Below are 22,226 nucleotides of genomic sequence, written 5' to 3' on the forward strand. Positions count from 1 at the left end.
AATGGATTCTGATTACCATTTGACTTAACTCTCTACATAAGGACAACAGATTGCTGAGAAAATTTAATTCAATAATCAAGAGATTCAAGCATTGACTCTTACTAGACCTCAAAATCTAGGCAACATTTTCTAGGCAACGTTTTAATATTCATACAAATGAAGTGCTCTTCCCCATAAAAGTAAAATCTTTTGGTGTATGAAAATGCACCCACAGTATTCCCCTTGGGACTCAATTAATTAGGAAAACTGAAACCTGCTCATTTTACACTTGAAAACCACCAGTGACATGAATAACTATTTCTAAATCTTATTTGTCCCTAAGCAGGAAAGGCTCTTGCAAACCAATGAATTAAGTCCTGTCTTGGCTGTGGCTGACAAAAGATACTGCAAAGCTATGCACAGCTGGGGAAGTTTATTGTCAACCACAACTGACTGCAGCATGTATTAAATGCATACTGTTGCATGTATTCAAGCATCAGAGTAAGTTTATGATGACTCTCTTCCAGGAAAATTCAGTCATTAATGAATCATACAAACTGTATCCTATGTAAGAAAAGATTCAAAACCATGGTTCTGATGAATGTGTGCTGTTTAAACTGCACATGCACACATATACATTTCATTATATAATTGCCACTGAGATCGAAACATTTCTCTTTCTGCTTTTCAATGTATTACTTTTCAACTTGTTATTTTCATGAAGAATTGTGAATTCTTTCTCACACAAATACCCAGTAAAGGCAGCAAAATACTACTCTGAACTCCTGCAATTGCTTTTCTGTTAAATGTTATCAATAGTAGTATTTTGAGCAGCAGCATAATTTTACATAAAGGTTTTTAGGTGAAACATGAGAGAAAAATTAAAATGGGTAGTAAAGTCCCAAACAGGACATGAGAAGTTCCTAAAACTATGTTGATGTCTCAGTGTCCCTCCAGGTGCTGTTAACGCTAGTCAATTCAAAACAACTACCCCAAAGGCAGCCAATTTCTGAAAAAGAAAAAGGTTAAAAAAAAAAAAAGGAAAGAAGCATCACATAACCTTTTTTTATGTGTGTGCTGTTTGACTGGAATGGCAATTCATGACTTAACATCATCTTCAAAGTCAGTACTGATGTTTTAAACACATCATGAGAAGAAACAAACAACAGACCACCAAAACACATCTCTTTTCTTTCCAGGTCTTGCCTGAAAGACATTATGAGTGAGATGGGCCAGAGAGATGAGGTATTTGTTGAACAGGAGCTCAATACAGCTCAACGTTAGAATCCCAAAAGTACTGTCTTTGTGTTTTGGTTAACTCCTTAAAACATGAGGTCCAAGAAACACACACAGATCTCTGTAAAAAACCCATGACTAAGGCCTGGATCTTTTGGCCTGTAACAGATGCATTAACCAGGCTCTGAATTACAGTATCAGCTGCACCTAAAAGAAGTACAGTCAGTGAACTGAATTGTCTACAATGCTGACAAACTGTTGTGACACCACTAAGGATCACACCACAGAAATCCTACGTAATGCAGCATCCTGTGATGTACTTGGCCATGACAGCTTTGAACACAACTGAATGGCACTGAAAAAGGCTAAAAATAAACCTATTTTTCTTCTATCTCCAAAGTAATAAATGAGACTCTGGATTCCCTCACAATAACTGTTTTGAAGTTTCACACAGCTGTATAGGCAAGAGATGTAAACATGACACATACAAAGCGTCTTAATTTCTGTCAGATGGCTTTGACTTTTAAAGCTAATTCCATATATTATGAACCTACAGCAAGCCCAGATTCACCACAGGAGGCTTCCAGGCAAGCTTCGGGATGTCATCTCTGAAGTGCTCTGCTGCCAAAACCTCTACCAGAAATACAAAACATATATGCTACCCTAAACAGCACAGGGAGTCGGGAATCCCCAGTGCCTCCAACTGTTGTATTCTTCTGATATAGGAGAGATGATCCCCTGTGCAAACACATTCTGGACAACAGATACAAACATCAACACAACAGGCACACTGCAGTGCCAGTGAGCAACTGATGCAACTAGGAGCAGGAGAAATGTACATTTTGCTGTGTCTCTGTAGAGGTGGACAAAGACAGACATTGTCAAATCCCAAGCAGGTAGATTAAGCACCAAACAATGGTTTGGTGTTTCCAAGTGTTTCCTTTCTGAAGTTTCTGCTCCACTGGGGCTGAAATTACATACCATAACTCCTACCAGAGTTTTCCATGCCAAATGTTTTCCCATGTTTTGTCAGGTTGTAGAGTCTATTTGAAAGCCAGAGCCAGTGGCTCTGCCAACTGAATATAATCTCACAGAGTTTTATAGTACACTTCGGTCTGCCTGAAAGCAGGACTTTCAAGGAACCTACATAAATACAACAGTGGTTCTGCTGACACAACAGTGTGTGTCAGTGGAGTGACTGAACATAAATGAACAACTTACAAACTGCAAGGCAATACACACCTCTACAAACCTCCAAGGTCTCAGTGCTGAGGACTCAAAAACTGGTTATGAACAAAGCACTTGCACCACAGATCAGCAGTGACTGTCACACATTTTGCTGCATGAAAGCAACAGCTCATCTATACCAGAGGTAGACTCAGAATCCTCAAAAACTTTTCTGTGGGATATACAGGGATGCAAAACTGCACAACTGCAAAACTTTGCACCTTCTGCTGTGCTTTGCACCACAGCAGAAGGTGCAAAGTTAGGCCTTGCACAGACAGTTGAACCTCTGAAAATTCATGCTTCACCCTGAGCAGCTGTGACTCGAGGCTCCCTTTTTGAGATATTTCCAGAAGGTTTATTCCAAAAAATTGTATGTCTAACAACTGTGTTCATATTTCTGAGCTGCTCTCCAAACTTGGAGGGGAAAAAAGAAAATTTAAAAAAGGAAAATTCAAGAGGCTATTTTTAATTTTTCAATATAAATAATTTAATATTTTATGTAAAATTACCTTTTATTTTCTGTCACATACCTTAATCCACTGACTTATTTTTTTCCTTTTGATATCTATGTCAGTTTGGAGTTTCAGGTCAGACTCTATCCAAGAGTTTAGGCAGCTTTAGGCAGCTGAATCCAGGAAAAAATTTCTGAATACACATCTTTGCTGGTTCTAACAGCTTCAATACTTTATAATTAGAAACATTTCAAACAATAGGACTCCAGAGTTACAGAAAGTAATTTTGCTGCTGTTTTTATTCCTTTACATCTAAGGTAGAGATAATGACTCATTTCCCAGTTCTCAAAGATTATTTAAAGTTATTTAACTTGCTCTGAAAAAATCTGAGATTGCTTTTGAAGATGTAATTAATTAGTTAAGTGTAATCCACAGCCACTTCTCTTGGTGAGGTTTTTGAAGGCATTTCTCACAGACCTTTGTCCTTCTTGCAAGATCCTGACAGTTTTAATGATGAGAATGATAAAGGGAAAGCTGTGTCAAATACTACATTGCTGCATGGCTGTCTATACAAATGCTTTCTGACAGTAAGGTTAGATACAACAAAATTCTTTATATTTTTATGCTGGAGGGATTTAAGTATTTTCCTGGAACTGAAATTCATACAGTTTGCGACCCTTTCCAGAAGATAGCCTTGTAAGTAACGGTAATTCTTTTTTAAACCTATAATTGAGATATTTCAGTCATCACTTGTATAAAGTGTTCCTGGGAGATATCTGGTACACAGCACATGAAGGATTAGGTATACAATTTACACCACTAATTCTGAATGCTACACATTTGTTTCCATTTTCAATTCAGTTTAAAGAAAACCAAACCTCTAATCTGGGAGATTAGAATCCAAGATTATCACCCTTAGTAATTGGTTTATACAATTTTTAAACTCTTTGGATCTGTTTGACTGAAGTAATGGCTGCCACTAGTAATGACTCTTATGTCAATATTTTGTGGAGGCAAGATACAGCACATCTCATAAAAAGCCATCTGTTTTAGTGAAGTTATTCAGAGAAAACATGCCACTTTCAAATTATGTGGACGTACTCTGTCTCTCCTGAATGATTCATAAAAATACTTTACAGGCCTGAAACACCCCTGATCTATCAGAATATCTTCTCCCATTTAAGATGTGACACCTCTCACTTAGACTTTGCCAGATTCCTCCAATCAACATAAAATCTGTCTCTGGATAATCTCTGGGTTGCTCTTCCACACAAACTTATTTCAATTATTTACTGACTTCCCATTCAGGAAGAGGATGGGAAATGGTGGAAACAGTGGACATCATCAATTATAAAGAAGTCCTTAATGAAGGACTGTTCAAGCCTTTTTTTTTATCCAGTGATCACACACACATACACAAAAGGAGTCACACCTGTGTAACTCCATTCCTGATGTCACACAAATGGAATGTATGGTCATATCCTTTCAAAACACTGACCAGGGACACCTCTAGTTAAAAACTGAGTCTTACACCATGCAGACACTAAAGTGGAAATGTTTCTGATACTAGAAACACAAAGCTCTAGTCCTGGAAAGATTTCAGTCTGAATGCTTCCTAACAAAAATACAATTACATCCTTTTCCCCCAATCCTCTCTTAATTTGGTGACAATATTTATTTGATGTTCATGTTCTGGGGTAAACATTCAATACACAGTGCGTTGGATTCACTTTAAATTAAGACAAATGGGTACATCCATCCATAGGCATATCAGATGTCCAGGCTCTCATTTTGAGAGAGGCAACTTTAGAATTTATCCTAGAATAGGGACCTAGTACCCAGAAAACATTCTTTAGGCTCCAAGGATTACAGGGATAAGATAATTTGCTCTTCTGGTAGCACAGTTACTCACATGGGGACACTAAATTGTTACATCTAAGTGTCAAAAAATAGAACCATCATGTCTGTTCCAAGATACTCTAAAATCCAGAATAAAAACTAAAAATCCTAAAACGGGCAATGGGATTCACTACCTGCAGGGCATCTTGTGAAGAAAGACAGGGATATTTCAGCTGAATGAGGAAATTAACATGATGGTACATGTTGATTTTTACACACACCAATGAATACAAACAAAATGCAATTCAGTTCTACTTGTTGTTTATGATGGGGACATTATTTTTTAACTCTTCACTCATTTGCTTATATATTTTTAAAACACAAATTTGCAAGTAGCTAGAGAATGATGGATATCTGAAGCAAACAAACTATTTTATGTGGATGCTAAAGAAAGAAGTTCATTACATATAAATAAATATCTACAGTATATCTCCATATAGCAGGAGAAACAATGTGTTTTTCCTGCATATTATCTATAAAATTGCTTTAAACTGCATTTTTATCAGTTATTTAGAAGTCTTGTACTTGGGAATAGGCTAGAAGCTCTTGCATGCATGAGCAAGAACTTTTTCAAGTGCTTCAGAGGATTTATTATCCATATTCCAAAAAGAAAATCACAAATATCTCTGGTGCTCTTCAAAATACAAGACAAACTGGTGTTTTAAGAGTGCATAAAACCAGGAGAATATTACAGTATATGAAAATAGGATATGAAAGAAGGAATTTTTTAAACTTACCCTATTGACACTCCTATTTCCTAAAATAACTTGAATTAGATTTTTCTTAAATTCTTCAATCTTCTTGAAACACTTCTTCAAAACATGATTTGATAATTTTGTATCAGTTATTAAACTGAGCAAAACACAAACCCCTTCAGTAAGGAAACCTGGAGCTGGGAATTTAGGGCTGTTGTAAAAAAAAGTCAGTCCATCAAGCAACTGAGACACTGAATTGCATATGGTGAAAGAATCATTCTCAAGCTCTGAGAAGTCTGCTTGAAGAACTCCTCTTTCTGACAGTTTTCTTATTTCAAGCAAACGTTGCAAAAAATGCACTGGAGCAGTCAGAGATTGCTCCTTGCTAGTATGGCAAAGATTCAGGGGAGGAACTCTTTCCAACCAATGTTTAGAAGTGTTGCAATTATGCTCAGATTGGTGAAAATCTGAAGCTATGCCTGAATCAAATGCAGAGTCATTACAGACATCACATCCAGAGTCTTCTAGCTGGCTCGAGTAACTTGTAGGGTTTATAGATTCCTGACCCAGAAGAGTTTCAGCAGAGGTATCCTGTTTTCCTGAAATGCAAACATGAAAATTACATTTGTGCAATGCTTACATACATGCTAATTGAAAGTGCCATATATACTTTCTCCTTTTTGCTTCCATGCAAAATTCATGTAGTACATGCATGCGTTGGCTCCCCAAGAACTTCCCATGACTAGAACTTAGCTGTGGAAGAAGATATTTTTAAATGAAAGTTAAAAATTCAGAAGTTAATATCTATTTGTGAACAAGATGCTTTATGCTCATAGTAATATGAACAGTAATTTTGAGTTTAAAACTGTCAGAAATCTTAATTTTTCCTATATATAATTTAAGTAAACAAGCAATTTAAGTGAATATATACACTCCCATTAATTTCCAGGGAAGAAAATGAATGTAAATTTCTGGTCCTCCAAACATTTTCACTGCTTTTATTCTCAAAAACTCAGACTGCTTTTAGAAGGCAGTGAAAGTCTGTTACTATAACTGCATCAAATAAAATATTCTGCTTTATGTGTACTCTCTCTCCCTAGTCAGGTAGGAAATTCTAACAGTCAAAGTCGAACAGAACATTAGGTTTGATTTTTTCATTATTTAACAAAGAGGAACACTGAGAATCAAAAGCTTCTTCAGTCATCACCTATCTCATACCATCTCCTTCAAAGACACAAAAACTACATTACAAGAGTATACAGTACATTCACACCAATAAATTACTTTTGCGTGCTACTGTAGAATCTCTTTCATCCCACTTCACACATTAAATACATTTAAGGCAATGCCTCTTGACATAAACTCAGATCTAGGTGATGAAAGACACCTGTTCTACATGCTGCCTATGCCAAAGGATTAGAGTCAAAACAAGCCAGAGAAGTGAAGTGTAAGACCCAACACCCATAAACATCTCAGTGCACGAGGCAAAGCTTGAATCCCATCTGACCAACTTCTGGCTCAGCCCTGCTTCCCTTCTCAGTCTTGGAAAACTTGACTCTACTGTTCATTTTCCACAAGGATCCCATGCAGTACCATACGCCTCTTAAATTAATTAAAACAAATTATAGATGGTTTTGCCGCACAGGAAATAGATGTTACATTTCATAGCAAGTTAAAAAAAGCATTTTTAACATAGAAAACATCCCTAAGCAGCAACCTACAATATTCTTTATGTTAATAAAAAACTATTCAAAAATTTTAATATGGACTTCATTAAATTCACCTATTCAAATTAAATTCTGACCATCAAATCTCTGAAAACATACCAGTATCAATGAAAGTACCATTATCGAGATCAAAACTGGAAATGTGGTTTATTTATTTGAGTTTCATGTCTTTAACATTGTTAAAGACATTGTTATCCCAATTGATATTGGGATAAAGGCTGTCAACCCACGACAAACATTCAGACATATTAGAAATTGCACAGTATTGGCACCAACTGACTCAAAATCAAAGGGCTAACTGTAGGGAAATCAACTGCTGTTTCCAGAAAGTAGGAAAAGCTGGACATTTAAGGCCAGCCTAGCATTTTCAACTTGGAAAGCAAGCAAAGAAGCAAAGCACACTTCCCATGGTCTGACTAACAAGAACAGGAATCCATCTTTCATGTCTTCTCTCCCTTGGGTTTTGTGCAAAACACATTTCAGAAAAAAAAAATTGAAAAGTGTTTTTTTGGTGCCATTTAAAGAAAATAGGCCTTTCCAGGGTATCCATCTACTGTGAGTTCCACTATGTGGTTATTTTGTTCCTGTTCTCAATCCCAGGGGACAACATGAAAATTGCTCATGAGGATTTAATGTCAGAAGCTGCAAAGCAAGAAGTATGTGCAAAAACCCCCATATGTATGTTTTCTGATTCTCTTGTGGAAGTGTAATAGAAAAAAAAAAACCAAACAACCAAACACTGAAGAGGTGAAAGAAAGGTGAAGTAATGAGAAGAAAAAGGGAAGGATAGTACAGCAATACCCATAGAAACCAAACTTAAGATGTTCCCAAATAAAAGAGGAAGGGTACTCAATGAAACACTCCATCTACTAGGAAACAATATTTCATTTATGGTTAGGTCCCTAGTCACTGCAATATCAAACCCCTGTTCCATGATGAGCTTCCAGAAAACCCTGCTACAGTAAGTCCCCAATATCAGTGTATTTCCAGCTAAATGAATAATACAAAATGCTTAAAATTGTTAAGTGATTTACATGTTTCAGTCATTTGGGGAGGAGGTGGCAGTTATGTTGTAAGACAAAAATAACAATGCACCAGGAAATACTCATTACTTCCCTCTACATGTCTAGAAATAGCTTGTAATTTTTTTCTTGAAAGAAGCAAAACTCATTAGTTTGTACTTACCTACTATTCAAATGAGAAAGCAGTCTTGATGTTCACACCATGTGGTTATCAAGTAAAAAAAAAAAAATAACAGAAATGGCATTAAGCCTGCTTCAGACTAACAAGAATCTTTAAATACTAATTTCAAGAACATTTGACTCTAAGTGTATTGGAACAAGAAATATGAAAATATAGTGTGTGTGATAAAGTGACCACAAATTTTACAACACTATAAGTAATGAAATATCTGGTTGTGAACAATTTTACAGTCTCTTTAAATTTATCACATCAAATTCAGGAAATATTTAAGTTCTTAATTCCTATTTAGTACTTTAGTCCCTTACTAAACTGAGTTCCTGAGCTGAAAAGCAAAGCAAGATATGGTACCACAAAGAGCCTTGTAGTGCACAGGCTGAAGAACTCACATCCCTCTACACATACACGTTTCTGCAGAAAAAGTATGACCTGAAAATCAGAAGGCACTCGAGGGATGAGGGAGTGACTTACATACTGCAGTGTGTCAGCAGGGTGTGCTGGCACTAGGACTCAGAACTTACATACTGCAGTGGGACCACAAAATAGAGGCTTTCATCAGGGCAGTGAGATGGCAACCAGCCCCATGATTAGAGAATAGGGAGCCTTCAGCTAGTCCTAAGGAAGCAGAGCTCTAGAAAACACCAAAGTCAATCCTATCTCCCACATTCATTCTCTCCATACCCAGTGGGGAGTAGAAGAAGCAGCAGGTTTAAGGTCTGTGTAGTAGGAGCTGGGGTGGTGGAAGATGCTTTCCCAAGACACTCTGCTGGTGGCTGCCTCAGACTGGAGAGCATTTGAAAGAGAAAGGTCAAATGCTGCAAATAGTTCTACAATTAAAACCTGGAAGAAGGGTCCTCAACTGATGAAATTACTGTGAAATGGTAAAATGATCTTCAAGTCTTCTGAAAAACTTAATCTACCTGCAGTTTCACCACCAACAGGAAATGCAGAACAGAAAAGTGTAGGGGGATAGAATATAAGAAAATAAAGATAGTGTAGAAAGTAATCTTACCCCTAAAGAGTTGCAGCTGGGCCAATTATTAAAGACTCGGAACAGGCCTGACTTTCCCAGGCCACAGCTGTAACCAGTGGGAAGAAGATGCTATAAAAGAGTGGGGTGGCTGGGTGAGAGCTGAGCTGGAGTCAGTTGGCTGCTTTGTGAAGAGAGAGGCAGTGCTCTGAAGAGATGCCCATGAGACAATGTCAAGAAAGTGTAAAACTTTTGCAATAAGGAGGCAACAGTATGGAATGCCTGTAATAAGATGGTGACAGAAAAGTGGCTTGAAGGTGGCAGAGGTGAGAAGCAAAGTGAAGATGTGATCTGAATTCTGCAAAGAGAAAATTACTACAGTTTCAAGCATTAGATGTTGTTTATATTCCCTCATTTCATGAGCAGACACATGGATTATCACTTGAAAATCAAGACCACTGACATCAGACATGTAAAGTTCTCTTAAAACTCAGTTACAGTTGATACTCTCAGTTCTACTTCTAAAAGAAAAAACAAGAGACAACTAAAAATGAGACAATAATAGCATTCTGCTTTCCAAGTAGGTGTTCAGTCAGTAACCTCTAAAAGGAAATGAAAACATATGTGAAATTATGTCCACATCTACATTTTTCAGAGCTCTGCTATTCTTCATTTAATTTTCATTGATCAGTTTGTTTGAAGTGCACTTTCCATGAATAATGAATCAAGTTTATTCTCTTATTTAAAAACCCATACATTTTCCTTGCCTTTCTTTCATGTGTAATGCTGCCTCTATTCTGCTGTTTTCATTACTAACTAAGCTGACTGGTTGAGGAAAAAACAACTCTCGCTTCGTCATGAACTCTTATGTGTTTAGCATCCCATTGGAACCAAGCCAAACTTCTATTTGAATTATTCCATAATAATAATTCAAAAATATTATAAGATACTATTAGAATTGTCCAAATAGGAACTCTTAGAAGCCTTGTATCCCACACTTTGCTTCTTCATCTCCATGGGGTTTTTTCCATAACTGACTTGGACGAGAAAGGTCCTTTGTTTGAATGGAAGGTGCTTTTTAATGCTAAAGGTGGATGCTGACATAGTTTATCCCATTTAGGGATAATTTCACAGAAATGAATATAGGACTGAGTATCTAAATTCTCAAATTGTTCAATGCTAGGATTTAAGTGCTTCTCTAAAGGCTTAGAAGCATATACTTCAATTTGTTAGGGATTTTGCTCACATAAGGCACCTAAATGTTTAGAATTCAGTAAGAACTGAGAAGGATTTTGAGGATATAAACATTCATTTTTAAGGGATCTCTGTAGATGACAGCACAAATCTTCTGTAGTTTGGGTCAAACAAAGCAAACTTGCAGTAAAGATATGAAAGGGTAATAATCAGATGACAAACATACAGATTTGGGTCAGTTAATGCTCACTAAGCAGCTTCAACAACAAAAGATCTGACAAGCTTTACAATATTGACCATCTCAATGATGTGATTGAAATGTGAGTTTTAAGCCAGATAGGGGATATTTCAAAATACTAAATGAATTAATGTTATCTCTAAATAGACTACCTGACTGAACTGGTAGTACTAAACTGTAAGCATTATGTCTTATTAAAAATGTTCTGCATTATGAAACAAACTGAGCTTTGCTAAGAGACAGGAAATATCAGCCTATGAAGACTGCAATGATCTGGATGCAACTTAGTGAGATGGAGGCTAAAATGAGATGGACTCCTTAAGAAGTCAGCTACAGTGTACCTAGCTAAAAATACTGCTTTTCTTGAACACAACATGGTATAAATGCCTGGCTTTTCTGTCTGTATACCCAGGACACAAACAAAGATCTGCTTGAGGAACTAGATTCCAAGTTTGAGTTGGGTTAAGGTTGTCCAAAAGGGTTGTGAAATCTCCACTCTCAGAGAAACTTAGAAAATGTCTGGACATGGTCCTGCACAACTGGCTCTAGATGACCACGCTTGACAAGAGGCTTGGACAAAATGATCTTCAGTAGCCCCATCCAACCTCCACCATTCTGTGATTCTGTATTTCCAGGAAAAAAACTGATTCTTAGCTTTCCACAGTAGACTTAAAGGCAAAAGGATCCTAATTGCTACTTCTTAATCTGTTTTTACCATATACATTCAGTTTTCCCCAAAACTATTGTTATGTTACCAAGAAGAAGATAATCTACACTAAACTATAAATCCCACTTCTTTTTATGAATATTATTCCTAATAATCACTACACATCTTATAACCAATTAATAAAATAATAACAAACCCTTTCTCTTGCTGGAAAAATTGTGTTGGTTTTGCCTCTGGACGCCTTCCTTACACAGAAATCTGCAAAGACAAGGATGTTTCTTGGGTCCTTTTGCCCCAATTATGTGCTTAGAACAGCTGTAGCAATGCCATCAGATTAGACAGGCAGCACCTGCTTTCAAAGGGAGAAAGTTTCCACAGCCAAAACAGACCTGTTATCCATGGGAGGAGCAGTACTCTGAGATTTCAATGAATCATTACACTCCAGCTGGTGCTTTTTACAGATTGCAAATTAACTTATTTAATTATCCTGAAAAGGCCTCAGCTTTCATGAAGTTCCCCATTGTGTCAATACAATTATGGAGAACAGATTTATCTCATCATCATATTCCAAGAGCCATATTCCTATAAATCTGTGCTAAACACAATTTAACTTCATTTTTGCCATCTCACAGATCTGCTTTCATTTCTTTGTTCTCCTCATAAAAACATAAAATACTTCTTAGGTTGTGAGACATTCCTTGCCATGCTGCCTACTTGCATCATTACCACTGGTAGATGCATGGGAGCACACCAGCACACTTAAAATGTCAAATTTCATTTCTGAAGTGCTGTTTGCGTGACACCCCTAAGCCTTAGAGAAAATATGTTGAGATGACACACTGGGCTGCCCTTATGGGTCTGAATGAAGAGAAAGACACCTATTTTTATCTGGGGGGATGGGGAAGGAAGAAATAGGGAGGTAGAATGTCTTTATGCAGAAACATCAGATCCCTAAGCACCTGAAAAAATAATCAGAACTGTTTTCCATGGCAACATCAAATTAAGAGTTGAGTGGTGCCCAATGGAGAATACTCTGACCTTAGAAAAAGGAAGATAGAAAAAGCAAGAAGTAAAAGATACCCCTCAGAGGCTGACAGCTCCTCTGCAATTGCTGTGCTTTTGTACTCCTTCCAAATACCAGCAGAGGAAAGTGATGACAGGACACAGCAATCTGTAACAGCAGCACATTTAAACACGCCAACATGAAAAAATAGCTTTTCCTTAAACACACCATGATGGCTTGGAAATTCTAGTCTGTAGTCCTCGAACTTAGTACCATGTCATAGGAACTAAAATTGTTGCTAAGTGCTATTTACAACATATGTGAACATTTCACACTATTTCATGTCTTCTGGGGAGGGAAATAATTTCCCCTAATAGAATAACGAGTTTGTATCATTACTATTCAGTCAGACGCAGACTGCTGTTAACTCCATAACAAGGAAGACTCCTTTATGAGGCTGCAGATAAAATACCCACTGAGGAAACCTTCAGGTTTTGGTCTGACCTTTCTGAATTCATCTGATTGGTTTCTCTTTGAAAATGAGCTTAAAAAATCAATTATCAATTATGTTCTCTCACCACTCCTTTTAGTGTAAGGAGGCAGAGAAAACATCATAAGCTATATTACTTAAGTCATGATGGAGAGCTTTGCCCTTTCAGAAGTTTGAAAAATCCAATTATTCAGAAAATATTTGGACTGGCCATCATTTTTCTTGACATCATTAAAGCAGGATGTGCCTGATCCTGTCTTTGCTTACCAGGGAAATCCTGGGGTGCAACACGAGCACCCAGAGTTTCTGCCTCTCTTGAGCAAGAAATTACCAAGCCATTACTTACAGGGAAGTGGAAAGGGAAGAGAAGGCTGAATTCTCTGGCCCAAAGCAAGGCAGCTGGTAAACTGTAGCTATGTAATGCTTATAATCAGTTTTACTTCAGCTGTTGAACTGGCTAGTTTCAGTTCTATAAAGCTCCCAGTGAGAAGAAATGAGACTGAAGTGTCTTCATTCATACTAACGTACAAAGGAAGTTGTTCCCTTTTTCCACATGTACAACTAAATGCCTCAAGAAACACATTAAGGTAAGGAGTGAAGCAGGAGATTAAAAATTCTTGTTTTCTCTGGGTATTATTCCCAAAAGAGATAAAAGTTGCTTCTTTGACACTTAGAGGACACTATCCTGAAAGGTGAAACAGCCCCAGGATAGAGTTAAAAATCAGACATTCAGGTTAATCACAGTGTGACCCAGAGGTCAGCATTTCCCTAAGCACAGATACACTGTGGTGGGGTGACTGGCTTGTGTGCTACTGTGGAGGCTAAAAACAGGAGGGAACTCCAGGGCATGGCAGAACACATTCCACTGTAAATGACCTATAAAAGGAAGAGTAATCCAATTCTGAAAAGGTAGAGGGTGGAGAGAATCTGGTTTTAATTTCAATTAGAGGAGCAAGCAGTTCAGTAAATTCCTACCCACTGCATTAGAAGGGACTAACTTGAATCAAGTTTGAAGGTGAAGCTAAGGAAGAGGGAACACATACTTGAGACAAGTTTTGTTAAACATAAACCCTGGATAATCGATTTGGAACCTTCAAGAGTATCAGCTGGAAGCAACCAAGGTAATAAACATCTATCCTCTAAATTGTCATTCCTAAAATACATGCTTGGCAAAAAAAGGGTAGAATACTGCATTTATGGCTTCTTGGGCTGGAGTAACAGCTGCAGGCTTCTCAGAGCTCTTTAACACAGCCTGCCAAGAAACAATATGATCATTGATTTTATGAACTGATAAGAGTGAAGGAATTTGTCTTAGAGGACAGGTGCTTCAATCCATGAACCTATCAATTCATCAATGCTTTGTAAGAACCTTTATCTTTTCTTGTTGCTCTGAAGCAAAGTGACAACAGAATGCTCAAATACTTTAAATGCTTATTCTTGAAATTACATCAAGAAGTTTCTATCTTCCTTTTTGTGAAATTGTAATCTAAATCAAAGAAAGGCATGAAACTTTGATTTAACATGAGATTTGACTTTTTTTTTTTTTCTACCCACGGACTTAGCTGTCAGGACAATACTGTCAAGGTGAAAAATAACAGATAATTGCAAAAATATTTGCTTCTCCTTCTCCACATATGATTGACATACAGCCAAAAGCACCACCAAGGAAGAGAGTCTTGTATTCAGAAAGATAACTGAACAGTAAGTCAAATAAGAACCTGTCAGACACAGCACAGTCAGTGAATACTCAACACTTTCACAAAAAACACATTAATCTGTAAGAACTCATACCACCAAGTAGTTTACCTGCACCAAAGCATGTTTCTCCCCCTAAGTTAGGAACCCACAACTTTTTTAGTGTCTCTAAGGACAAAGAACTTTTCAGGTGGAACAAAGAAATTTAGGCATCATTTCTTTTAAAAATGGACTCTCTGTTCTTTATCCTTCATGTACTAGCAAATCTGTACTGTGTTCAACTGTATGTGAAGGGGGAAAACAGCTCACAAATTTCTCACATAAGGGAAATAAAACTCCATGGACAGTTTCTAATCATTCCTGAAGTCTCTGAAAGACCTACTACTATTACAAACAGCAGGTGGGAGAGGAAAGCTCTCACATCTGTGATGCAAAGCAGAGAACATACAGCTGCAAAGTGAACCTTGTTTGAAGGACTCAAACTCTTCAGTTCTCAAGAGGCACCAGCAGGAACATACGCAGTCTTATCCTCACTGCATGAGATTTTCTGGTGATGGATTTTGTGAAACCCAACTATCCCTGTATCTAAAGTCATTAATCAAAACAGAGTAAAGCCATAGAAAGGCTGAGGTTTTGAAATATTTTTATGAGGCTGCATTCTTTAAAGCAGAACACCAGCTCCAGAAATGAGGCGAGAGAAATGAGTGGAGGAGGAAAAGGATCCATGTCTGCAGATTACTTGGTGCTAAGAGCAGTCCTAGCAATCATCCTCAGCCCTAAGGAGCAAACTTCTGGTGTGATACTAGGTGGTAAACCTGGGAAACCATAAAGATGGCTTGATGGGTCTATAGTAGTTTCACTTGAAAGGATGAAACACCACTTATTACCTCTTTTCCTCTTAGATTTAACATCCTTGTGATTTTGTGTCTCAGCAGTAGCTACCCTTTAGCTTCTATTCACCACAGGCTTGACAAATCTCAAAACTGGCACACAACACACAAGAAAGGTGTTTTTTTTTATCTTGGGGTAGATGTCAGTGGTGTAGTGGCTTCTATTTCAGGCAGGCCTTGTTTCTATGACCATCTTCCCACACATGTCAACCACAGATGCCCTACTGCTAACATAAATCATCAACTGGCCCTCCCAAAAAGAGCGTGGATCTCACCAACAGATATTGCACCAGGTACCAGTAACAATCTTTCTTTACTCAAAAGCAAGACTGAGCATTTGTCTCCAGTGGAACTGTAATCATGAATGCACACTCAGCAGAAACAGTGCAGGTGTGCGACATCTAAAATTAGAAAAGATTATCACATTTTAAGTCTGTGAACAAACTTCAGTGTCACTAGGGTAATGAAAATTAATATCCTTTGCAAGAGGCGTTATCTGCCAGGGACAGTTTTCTCTGCCTATCTCAAAATTAAAATTTAGAGGTTAGAGAATCTTTCAAAAAATTAGACTTAGAACACAGAAGTTGCAAGTGAATTGATCTTGTTTGCTATGTTTTGCTACTTGGTAGTGTTTTCTGTGTTCTGCTTAATCTAAAATTAGAGTAGCCTCTCCAGACATTAGATGTTTATAAATTTCTCCTGACTATACACAGCCAGTTCTTCAAAACGTAAGACACCTGTTGGAAACTGAACTTAAAAATTACTTTTAGTCTTAAATGTCATGTTTGCAATAGGTTGCAGAAGATAGACACACAGACAATAAAAAAGTAAGAATAGTCATTAAATCACTTCTCTGTAGAGAAAGGTCTATTATACTAATTAAATACATAAACCATTAGAGCTTCTAGCTGAAGTCTAATGATCTCTCCATCAGTCAACATTACAAATTAGAACTCTTTAGGGATGGCAATAAAGAAGCTACTGTTTCAGTACAAAAGCAGTATGGTAAAGCCTCATCAAGTTTTCCACCGGGGAACCTTTTAAAAATCTCAAGTCATAAAGCAATTAGCTATACATTTTGATTTTAGAGATGCCCTCAGCAGTGAACTTTCTCTCTCCTTCAGCCCAGAGCGTTTTCACCTCATCTCCCAGGAAAGTATCTTCCCAGAGCCTGCAGAAATCCTCCACTGCCTGATTTCCAAGCTCACACAGTGCCACCAATATCCTGAACTAAGCATGACTTACTACACATCAAAAGTCAGAGAAACAGTGCTGTTTGAGAGCATTTTTTTTTACTCTTCTTTGACTAAAAGCTTTCCTGAATCCAATAATATCAGACTCACAATATTTTATCATATGCCATAAAAAACATTCACCATATCCACAATCTCAATACACTTTCAGAAACAACAGACATAGCCTGCCCTACGCTCCTGTTACACATATTAAAGATTAGCACTTCCAACACTTTAGGCTTAAATTCTGATTTAAAAATCTGTAGAGTGGTTAAAAAATATGCAATATGTCTTTAAGACATGTTCCAAATGTAAATACAAACTAGTTATTACAAACTAGTGTTTCCAAGGTTATAGAGTAGCATTGTGTATTGAAAATTTTTGTCTGCAATTATCTTGTATAATACACATTGATTCTGAAGGTTAAATATATAAATTCTGCATGAGCATCAAATTCTCAAGCACAATCCCTACAAATAAATTAAGTGTTCCACTATGTCAAAACTTTGGGAAAAATAAAAAACTGTACAACACTGAAGACTCTCACATCTAGGTACAAGAAATGGTACAGGCAAGATGAAAGCTGTTTGGTTCCTTGCTATTGCAACATAGCCAGAAATTATTTGAGGAACTTACTATTTTCCAAGCAGAATCTTGGAGAGATCCTGTTCAAAAGAAGTTCCTGTCGTAATCGAAGAACTTCAGCTTCCAGCACTTCCACTTTCCATTTCCATCCAAAATCTTGTTCAGATACAGTTCTGGCAAGGTACTCTGTGTATTCTTTGGAACTCTTCCCTGGTGGTTTTGAGTGGATAATTGCAAAAGCCAATGCTAGTTTTGATATTTTCAAATACGAAATCTGATTTTCTCTTCTGCCTTTGATTTCTATTGCATTAGAAAAACAGAAAAAAAAAGGTTACTTCACTATGACTCCATTAAGGAAATGACACAAAATATTTTCTTGGCTTTGAAGACTGTTCAACAGTGAGGCCAATTCTTTAATATCTAGTGCATTCCTAAATCATCAAGAACAGAAATACAAGCATCTGTGCACAATGTGAGAACAGAACATACATGAGCTGCAGTCAGCTATAAAAATAAAATTCAGCCAGTGTCTGAGAATAACTGTGGAAATAATAAGCACTTCAAATAGGCTTATCCTAGCATAATTTTAATGCAAATGTTATAACCACTAAAGCAAGGATGAAGAAAGTAAAAATACTAACCCCAAAACTCTCACCCTGATACTCCCTCCCCCTCAAAAGAATTCTGACATGACAGAAGAATTCATTTGGGGTTATTTATACTTAAATAAAATACATGTAATTTCTTGAAAGTGTACCAGAAGGTCTCAGTGCTCAAAACATAAAACTTTGAGGTTGTGTCTGGTTTTGGACACCCAGTATTGGTGCCCTTGTAGTTTTAAGTCTATATTAAGCCTCAAGCCTGCAGAAGGCTAAGCAGACAGCATCAAAGGGATGCAAGTGGCTAGTAAGGTAAGTGAAGAAGACAATTTCATAAGCTTTGTTACAAACAGTGAGAATGGGGCAAAAGGCATTAAAAGAGTCAGAAAAATAAAATATTTAAATAGATGATTACATCATGTGCAACAGCACAGGGCCTAGGAGCAGAGAAGGAAAAAATTAAATTACAACCAACTAATATCAACCAGCCTATCTAATTAGCAAAGTTACTTTTTTTCCCTAATTCCACACCATTTCATTCAGTTGTTTGATGTATTCTTTTCCTCAAAAAATATCACTCCCAAAATAATAATTTAAGAAAAAAAAAAATCACTTCCTACACTTTTGCCCTGACCTTGACATCTACAATTTTTTCACAATGCTGTTTTTTTCTTGTTATCCACCAAAGCTGCAGGTTAAGCATTAATAACTTGTGTTGAACAGCTCTGAAATAGTCACAGTAAAGGTTTGAAAAAGGTATTTTAGGTCATCCTTTCACCAGATCATCTGCTATCGCTAAGCTGATTTCTTCCCCTGGTTGTACTTGACTTTAGAAAGTAAGTCATAAATCATCGAATATTCATTTATCCATCAGGGACACTTACAGAAGGCACTGTTTTTTATGTATTTCTTTCACCTTTCAAATACTTCTGAAATGCACAAAGAACTCCTGGGTACTCCTTGCACTCTGTCCATTACATCGTACAGAGCACAAAGGACAAGAGTGCAAACATTCCTTGGGATCAATTTACCTACTGCTATATTTTAAGCTACTCTTCTCCACTTGAAATATTCCATTTCTGTCATTTGTCAGGGCAAAATCACCTAATCTAAGCCACCTGTGCATTCTTTAATTAAATAGTAAGCCTTTAGAGACTGAACTATACTATATATATGCTTTACTTAAAGCAGTTATACGTTAAATGGTACTTTTGCAAAATTTCTGATAAAGAAAATCTTTTTCATACAACTTTTCAATTCATATCTAGAATTTCAGTGAAAAGCAGAAGGTGATTCTCTCAAACTCAAAGGATTAGCACCTCTGGGACAGCAAGCTGGTGTAAGCCTTTTGCTTGCCCTATACATGAAAGGAAATGTTTACAAATACAAAAGCATGCAAGTAAATGAACTGCCTTCAAAGCTGTGAATAAAATGAAATATGTGGAACCACACTGAAAGAAGATTAAATAGTAAAAGTAAGGTATCTAAAATATTTAGCTTTGAATCTGAAAGGTGCTTCCCAGATTACCTCACCAATAGAAATTTCACCCAGATTTTATTCAGACGGGGTCTGTCAAGCTCCATTCTTACAAAGTCCCTGTGCAGAGCAGAATGATAAATTAGGGCAGGCAGAAAAATGTCTTACACTGCCCCTTTAACATTTTGGTACCTCCAGAGACCACTCTGCCAAAGCTTTCTGATTCATCTTCTTTTTAAGGACAAACACATATTTACTTCCTGCTTCATAACATGCTTTGCCAATATAAGTTTTCTCCTTTAAATTACATTCACAGAAGTTGCAAAATGACCAACATTCCAGTATGGACTGGGAAGTGGTATTTGTGCCAGCATTTCATGAATGCTCAGGTGCCTTTTATCATCAGAGTCACCACCAATACATTATTTATTGCATTCTTTTTCTCCTTACAGGACATACTGTTACAAAGAAAATACAAAGAAAATACAAAAAAAAAAATACAAAGTTTGCTGTCTGACCACTGACATATTACCACTATGCTACCAGTATGAAATGCTACTGTGGTAGCATTTTTTGGCCACCCATTACCAAAATAAAGAGAGTCACTTTTTCATTTTATCTGGAAAGTGACTACTGTGTTTCAAGCATAACAAAAACCTTAGTGCACAAGGTAATGGTACAATGGAGATAAGTAAAAGGATCTTTCAACTGCAACATTCCAAAAAGATTTTTTCTAAAGTAGATGTATCCCTAGTAAGTCAGATAAACCATATAAACCATTACCTGATTTGGCTTTGAGAATCTTAAATAGCATTCCACCTTAACACTTAAGACATACATTTAATTAATGAATTAATTTGGAGTTTGAGGGAGGCCTTTTCCTCTTTAACATTTTATACAGAGTCACTTCTGCAGTAGGAGCGCCTTACACTGAATGAGTTTAGGGAGATATTCTTACTTTGGAGGAAAAAAGTCACTACTTTTCTGGAAAAATTACTTGTAAAGATGTTGTTAGAAAAAAAACCCACCAGCAGGACAGATCACAGAACACAGCTGGTTCTTCTTAGGAACAACTCACATAGTTTTTGGAGAAGTCATTCTGTTGGATCACAAAATCTCTAGTTTAAAAGTAGATAATTAATGACAAATAGCAATATTCCTGGATGTATTTCAAGAAAGAATGGATTTATTAAAGATTTTATGGAGAATAAACAGCTCTTTCACTTGCTTTCTGTTACTGACACTATGTCTCTATTTCTTTTCTCATTAGGAAAAGAGAAGTTTGTTTATCAAAAAGCAGAAGTTCTAAGAGTTGACTGAGGTTTTCCACCATTCCCCTAAAGGAACAACTGCTCTCTCAGAAACTACTATGTAAGTCTTCTAGAAAAACCCACACCGGATGACACTATTAGAAATATGGTGATGTGGGCCAACTGTGCATTAGCAAAAATTGCACAGCAATCTGTTGCTCTCAGGAAGTGCTGAACCACCAAATAAATTCCACTGAAAGCATATTGGCAGCTACAGAGTTTTATCAATAATGTTTTTGCTCCTATCAGCACAGAAATTACACCACTGGTTAGGCAGAAAAGTTTTAGAACCAGACCAAAGAGTTTCCTTGACTGAGAACAGAACCCGACCAAGAGCAGAACGGAGTCTCCGTCTAATTCCAGGTGCTAATGCCAAAATACCTCTGACATAAAGAGAAAGGTTCAAGAATTATCCAAAGCTCCATTCATGTGATACCTCAGTGTTAAGGAGAGAACCAGTAATCCCTTGCAAACTCTGCTGGAAGCAGGGCTCAGCACCCTAACAACAGATACCACAGGTTCCTTATGCAAACCCTTTAATCCACAAACTGACACTGGAAGACCACTCAGAGGACACGATGGATTAACAACACTGTAAAACGGGGCTAAGTCTACAGATTTCCAACACAAGAATGACATTCCACACTTCCAGCTCTCATGCAGAGAGAGGGTACTGAGAACCCACAGACCTGCTGAGATCCTAGCCATGGAAGGCTGCTGAGCAATTATTCACCTGCTGAAATAATTACAAAAGAAGTGATGAACCGTCCCACACAGCTCTGTGTAACATAACCAGGGGGAACTGACACGTGGTGCAAGATCCATTGAAGACCTCTGATGTAAGCAGGAAACAGGATAACAGAAAGAACCAGGATAAATCTGATTCCTAAGCACTACCCTAATCCACCAATCTGCCTGTGCAGTTTTGCAGGTGCATTTGCTGCAGCAGCTCATGTGGAGAGACTGAAATGCTAAGGGTTAATGACTCAAAGAATTGGCCATTTGCAGAAGAAGGTGAATCCTCACCTGTAGAGGTTTTAAGAAATCTTTCAGGGATGTTTATGGGTAAAGAAAGTGAGCTTTATATACTTTACTTTTCCAAGAGGCACATAGGTCAGTTCTCACTGACCTTGGAAATGGGTAAATCAGAGAGAAATGGGGGGAAGCTAGCTGAGTTATGCTATGATTTAAAATTATTGTGTACCTCAAACCAAACCTCAAACCTAAATTCACTTGGAATAATTCAACACTGGAGTAATTATCAGCACTGTCAAAGAATTACACACCTCAGGTGTGATTTGCAAATTTGGCCATGAAATTCATGGCTAATAATGGAGGAAACTGCTGCAAATGTCATAGACAAAACCTTATTGATTACGTCAAGACACTCATTTGTTATTCAGACCACTATCATATGAATTTAAAAAATGATTTCAAAAATTAATAGCATAAGATACA

The 22,226-nt window shown here is 37.2% G+C and overlaps 1 protein-coding gene across 1 annotated transcript in view; it reads right to left on the reverse strand.

Annotated features, from left to right (window-relative positions):
* Positions 1-22,226, reverse strand: part of MEI4 (meiotic double-stranded break formation protein 4) — a 130,987-nt gene that overhangs the window by 44,390 nt on the left and 64,371 nt on the right. The window contains exons 3-4 of the mRNA XM_058020869.1: positions 17,434-17,682; positions 5,531-6,087 (exon numbers count right to left, since the gene is read on the reverse strand). Of these exons, the coding sequence (XP_057876852.1) occupies positions 5,531-6,087; positions 17,434-17,682 (806 nt within the window). The remainder of the gene's footprint in view (positions 1-5,530; positions 6,088-17,433; positions 17,683-22,226) is intronic.

Source organism: Melospiza georgiana, chromosome 3 (assembly GCF_028018845.1).
Source record: "Melospiza georgiana isolate bMelGeo1 chromosome 3, bMelGeo1.pri, whole genome shotgun sequence".
Lineage (NCBI taxonomy): Eukaryota > Metazoa > Chordata > Aves > Passeriformes > Passerellidae > Melospiza > Melospiza georgiana.